Source organism: Nicotiana tabacum, chromosome 1 (assembly GCF_000715075.1).
Source record: "Nicotiana tabacum cultivar K326 chromosome 1, ASM71507v2, whole genome shotgun sequence".
Taxonomy (NCBI): domain Eukaryota; kingdom Viridiplantae; phylum Streptophyta; class Magnoliopsida; order Solanales; family Solanaceae; genus Nicotiana; species Nicotiana tabacum.
In genome coordinates this window covers 48,603,480-48,609,639 of record NC_134080.1, presented here as the reverse complement: position 1 = coordinate 48,609,639, position 6,160 = coordinate 48,603,480, and the positions used below count along the sequence as shown (strand labels likewise).

The following is a 6,160-nucleotide window of genomic DNA, read 5'->3' as shown; positions in this document are numbered from 1 at the left end:
GAGCCGAAAAGAAAACTGTGAGGGTAATTTTTGCAAAATAGGTGCACGAAGGGTATTATTGTACCAAATCTAATAGTTCAGGAGTAGTTTTGGCCCTTTCCATTATATATATATATATTAATCCATTACCTACTCCATTGTGGTTTATATCTGGTTTCAAATAGTTAGAATAGTTTTGGAGATTCTCTGTTTGCTTTTCGTTATTTCGTAAAAATTATAAAAATGGTTTCCTATGGAGCTAGCCTTCGATTTCAGTTCAAAATTTATATTTATGTTAAAAATTCACTTAATATGTACCAAAATTTATTTAGAACCAGCTAAGTTTATTTTTATGGATCAAGCACCTATAGACTCAAAATTCGAGCACCGCCTATGATTCTGGTCCTTTAAATTAACACAGAATGAGTATTTTTGATCTCCATCAAATATTTAATAAATATTACTACTACTAATTATTAGATTTAAATCGTGAAAAGATAGGATTTAACCAGTCGACCTTGTTTTCACTACTCCTAATTTTCCTAATTTTAAAAAGCTTATTTCTCACAGAAATAATTTTCAAAACATTTGACCAATCAAAATTCAAACATGAGAATATTGAAAAAAAATGTTTTCCTCCATTAGGAAAACACCGCAATTTCCAAGCTGGAGTTGTTGGCCGCGTGGAAAGAAAGGAGCTGTCAGAGAAAGTGCAGAAGAAAAACCCAAAAGAAACAGGAAATTCAATAAGAATATACCCACCATTTCCCCAAAAAGAAAACAACAAACAAAGGTATAAGCTAGCCAGTAGTAGCAGAGGATAACATCATCAATTGGGCAATCCTTAAAACTTTAGCTAAATTAACGGTCAACTCATCTTCCTCGCTCTTCTATGTTGGATCTCACTTCTGTAAGCCTTCTTCCCAAATTCTTTCTTTATTTTTAGATTCAACGCTTTTTGATTTGAGGTGTAAGTTGGATTTATTTACTGTTGCTGAAGTTGAAACTTCTGTATTGAATTGGGTATTTGATTTTGTTGAAAATTTGTGGGCATTAATTGAAGAAGATAAAACTAAACCTAAATAAGTTTAGTTCTTTGTTTTTCGACCTAATTACCTATGTTAAACTTGAAGAGAAACATAATGATTTGTAGTTGAAGCTTCTGTAATATTGGGTATTTGTTTCTTGAAAGTATGTGGAAAGTTGAAGGATAGTGTTGGTTTACTACTCAAAATTGAAGAAATGAAGTGAAAAGTTATAAACAAGTTTAGTTCTTCATTTTACCTAATTGCTTATGTAATCTTTTAGAAGCTGAAATAGAAACATTAAGATTGCTGATGGGCTTGAATATTCATATTTTTATATTTTTTATTCTTTTTATTTTTGGGTTTAACTCTTCGTTCCCCAGGACCCACTTGTGGGATTTTCTGGTTTTTTGTTGTTGTTGTTGTTGTTGTTGTTGTTGTTGTTGGGTTTAACTCTTCGATGTGCAAATCATAGTCAGTCTCGAACCCTTATAAATGATTGGCTTATAGGTCGATGTCAGCTTAAGATAGTCAAGCTCTGATAAATCCTCTGAAAATAACCGACAATTAGTTTGGAATTGAGGCTTAGTTGATATTTAGGTATAGTTTTTTATTTTTGGGTTTCCTTTAAAAATATAAACTCTTCTGATATTTGTGTTGGTGGGAGGTAGCAAGTACGAGGTGGAATAGTCGAGGTGCATGCAAGCTGGTTAGGATGCTACCGTTGCAAAATAAATAAATCAATAAATTTTTCTGGCCAACAAAGGTCTTTTTGTTTTTGGTTTCTCCTTTGGATTCTTGATTGGATATTTATGTTTTGGCAGTGAAAAAGATGTCTTGGAAGAGCAGTAGCGGGGAACAGAATGGTGGGCGGTTGTTGCGCGACATTGAAGAAATTAGTAAAGCCCTTTATGTACATAAAACCCCTCACAAGGCTTTAACTTTTCAAGCAGATCATAGGCATGATTCTTTTGGTGATACCTATAGTTCTAAATCCAGTTCCGATGTTGTACCTGATGACATGCTGCGTAAACAGAAGAAATCATCAATGTGGAGTTGGAATCCACTAAAGGCTCTAACTCATATCCGCCATCGACGGTTTAATTGTTGTTTCTTTCTTCATGTTCATGCCATTGAAGGATTGCCTGTCAATTTCAAGGACCTTGCTTTGTGTGTAAATTGGAAACGTAAGGGTGAAGTGATGAGAACTCGCCCTGCTCAGGTTTGTCAGGGAACAGCTGAGTTTGAAGAGACTTTGACACATTCCTGTTCTGTATATGGAAGTAGGACAGGACACCAGCATTCAGCAAAGTATGAGCCTAAGCATTTACTGCTTCATGTTTCTGTGATAGGGGCTCCAAGCCTTGATATTGGCAAACATTGGGTTGATCTTACGAGGTTGCTTCCACTTACCCTGGAGGAGTTAGAGGAGGGAAGAAGGAATTCAGGGAAGTGGACCACGAGCTTCAAGCTTTCAGGAAAGGCTAAAGGTGCAATGCTGAATGTTAGTTTCGGGTTTTCTGTATCAGGGAGTAACTCGATTGAACCTAGTCAGTTCGTACAAGCCATCAAATCTGCTGCAATAGATCATTCCTCAGAATGTGATGGGACTAGTAGTAATAGAATGCTTCGGAGGGTTGGAAGTGTTCCCCACAAGCCTGCTGGTATGACTCATTTTTCATCTAGGTCACTGGATGCTAGAAGTTTTGATGAAGTTTTATCAGACCAAAAATCAGAACTTTCTCGATCTATTACTTTTCTGTATAAAAAACTTGAGGAAGGAAAATTGGAGAAATTAGATGAATTAGATTTCTTATATGAACATTTAGAACCCTTAAAACCAAACTCTGGTGCTTTGTCTCAGCCTTATGCTGAAAGTACCAGGGATGATCAACATATTGAGTTTACTGTCAGTGAGCTGGGCATGGAATCTTCTAGGAAAGAGCCGTTGAAACCAGAAGTATGTTCTTATGAAAGTTGTGATGATACTTCAATAGAAACTACTGATGTTGCTTACATTTTGGAGGATACAAGTAATGAGAAAAGTGAATACTACGAAGGAGAACATACGATGAAGAGCAGCAACTATGAGGAGACTGATGTGTGCGAGGATGGAACGTTTGAAGAGCTTGAATCGATTTTCCTAGACCTGTTGACTGCTGAGTCCGCAGAGTTGGATTCACCAGTAGAAATCTTTGATTCCATTGACCAAGAAAACTACATGAATCTGAAGTCCAGCTATAAATCCAGTAGGCGGGTGAAATCACTTAGCCTAGATGATGTTACAGAGTCTGTGGCAAATGATTTTCTAGATATGTTGAACATTGAGCAGACGTCAATTGACTTGAGTTTTGATAGTTGTCCGGATTCGCCAAGAGAATGCCTTTTGAGACAGTTCGAAAAGGAAGCCCTTTCTTCTGGAAACCCAATTTTTGGTTTTGATGCAACAGATGATCAAGTGGAATTCAGTGGCATTGCTTCAAGTGTTCATGGAAGAGTTGCATGTTCTGACGACTTTGATTTGTCATCGGTTATTAAGGATTTTGAGAAGGAGCACAAGCGGGGTACCCAGTCATTGAGGAGTAAAAGGAATGCAAAAATGATAGAAAACTTGGAAACTGAGGCTTTAATGCGAGATTGGGGTTTGAATGAGAAAGCATTCCAGAATTCACCACGCACCAGCTCTGGTGGGTTTGGAAGTCCAATCTATCTTTCCCCTGAAAGACCATTAGAATTACCTCCTCTTGGGGAGGGCTTAGGTTCCAAAATGTGCACGCATAATGGGGGCTTCTTATGTTCAATGAGTCCTCAACATTTTAGGAATGCAAGAAATGGTGCAAGGTTGACCATGCAGTTTTCCAGTCCAGTTGTGCTCCCTGCTGCAATGGGTTGTAGTGCTATGGAAATACTCAGCTGCTGGGCATCTGGGGGAATTTCCAAAATGTCTGTTCAAGCGGATACACTGATGCCTTTAGAAGATATCACGGGGAGGAATATACAAGAAATGGCCTGGGAAGCCAGATCCAGAATTGAACCAGATGAGAGGTTTGTAATTTTAAGATCATGATATAAGTTATATGTTTTCTATTATTTTCATTATTTGTATGTCATCCAAGACGATGGTTTAAGTTATGTTCTTGTGATTCTTTTGGCAGGTTCACTTTTTGGCATGGCTTATTTGGTATGAAGAAGGGCAGTGAAGATCTGTTTTTAAATCGGAGTTCTGGTCATCTGAATTCAACCTCAATAATTGATGATGTAGATTTAGGTTGTGTGTCTATGGAGGATCTAGCTCCTTTGGCAATGGATAAGATAGAACCTCTTACAGTAGAAGGGTTAAGAATCCAGTCAAACTTGTCAGATAATGAAGCACCTTCAAGCATTAGGCCTCAACTTAGTGAAGTTTTTGGTTCTAATATAGCTGGCGTATTACAGCATTGGAGTGGCAAAGAAAGTGATGATGACGAGGGTGATTTAGTGGAGCTGTCTGTTTCACCAGATGAATGGTTGAGGCTGGATGCTGGAGATTTCAGTAATAATCCTGAGATCAAAGAAAGAATCACCAAAATATTAGCAGCCCATCATGCTAAGTCCCTTGGTTTAGATAGTTCAGGACTGGCAACAGGTAAAGAAAGGTCGGAATTGTTGGGTAGAGAGTGTGGTCAACTGTGTAACAACTTGACTTTAGCTCTGAGGGTTCAACTCAGAGATCCTTTGCGTGACTATGAGATGGTCGGCATCTCCATGCTCATTCTGATTCAATTAGAGAGATCTTATGCTCCTGTTGAACAATATTCCTGCAGCAGAACATCAGAAAGAAATTCAAGCTGTGAAAATGATCCGAAGGAGCAATTTTTTCAGGAAGAAACTATTGCTGGAGAAAGTGAGAGAGGAATCCATAGGCAGGCTGTTTCTCAGTTTAGGATAACTGAAATTCATGTCGCAGGTTTTAATGTTGAGCCTAATGATGAACAAGTTTGGAGCACAAAAAGACAGCAACAAGCTGGGACGCGGTGGTTACTATCAAGTGGCATGGGGAGGACAAGCAAACGTCCGTTTTCCAAGTCAAATGCCATCATAAGATTGTCGCCGCAGATAAGGAGAACTATGCGGCCTGGAGATGCTTTGTGGAGCATCTCATCGGATTTTCATATTAGAGATTCCAAATGGAAAGAGTTGGCAACAACAAATGTCCATATACGAAATCCTGATATTATTTTTCCAACTGAAGGTTGTCCAAACCCCAGTCATTTGGGAATCAAGTTATAACACCCTCTTTCTACACATGTATATTTTTTAGTTTTGTATATGAAGTGAAGATAATCTCTCGATCATGTTGATGTAAAGTAGCTGAACAAAGTTTCACTGCATAGCATTATCTCCAAGCCATTTCCTTTGTTGTAATGGTTGTTAGCATTTCGAGATGTTCGCTTATAACTATAACAAAGTTTTTGGGGCTCTCATGCTGTTCTTCGTATGTTGTAGACCAACTTTCTTGAAACTGGTTATTTCTACCTTCTTTCCCTTATAAACTTTTTACAGTATAGCCTGTGACTGATACTTTCCAAGCTTCTCTTGTCTTGGCTGATATTGAAGTTGCATTGCAATGCATCAGCCTTGAAGTATTTCCTTCAATCTTTGTGTTCCAATAAAACATTAATATCGTTTACAGATTAGTTTGATGTTCAATCTTTTTCTGATGTTATGACTGGTTTGGGGGGTGGGGGTGGGGGATGGGGGGAGGGGAGGGTTGAAGATCACAAATGCGTTGCGAATTAGCTTCAATACTTGAGTTGGTAGGATTGTACAAACAGTAATTTGTTCAAGAAATTATACTGCAAAGTTGTCAGTTTTCCTCTGCACTGCTGAGTTGTCAGTTGTCACTGCTTTGCTTATAATTCAAGTTTCATGTCAAAAGCACTCTTACTGCCCCTTCGATCTTCCCTTTTCCTTATTCCTGTGGATTACAGGAGGATAGCCATATATGAAGGCGTGTAGTACTTCTACTTTTGCTTGCATTTCATTTTCATGATGCTTTTCCTCTTTCCATTGTTTCGTGATCGAGTTTCTGAGTTGACAAATGACACCTGCTGTTTGTAGTCAATAACTTGCTATGCTATATACTTTCATGGTGGACAAATCATCAATGTTATGCA

General features: G+C 38.1%; 1 protein-coding gene across 1 annotated transcript; it reads left to right on the top strand.

The window, feature by feature from the left end:
• Positions 1-619: 619 nt before the first annotated feature.
• LOC107782535 (protein PLASTID MOVEMENT IMPAIRED 1-RELATED 2-like) lies at positions 620-5,505 on the top strand. The gene is made up of 3 exons (XM_016603416.2): positions 620-889; positions 1,829-4,049; positions 4,160-5,505. The coding sequence occupies exons 2-3, from the start codon at positions 1,837-1,839 to the stop codon at positions 5,271-5,273; spliced, it is 3,327 nt and encodes a 1,108-aa protein (XP_016458902.2). The 5' UTR covers positions 620-889; positions 1,829-1,836; the 3' UTR covers positions 5,274-5,505.
• The last annotated feature ends 655 nt before the right edge of the window (positions 5,506-6,160 follow it).

Bases quoted from the DNA above. Each gene is read 5' to 3' on its own strand.
- LOC107782535 (XM_016603416.2), top strand. From the start codon at position 1,837: ATGTCTTGGAAGAGCAGTAGCGGGGAACAGAATGGTGGGCGGTTGTTG. The intron at 4,050-4,159 runs GTTTGTAATTTT...TTCTTTTGGCAG, and splicing joins AGAATTGAACCAGATGAGAG to GTTCACTTTTTGGCATGGCT.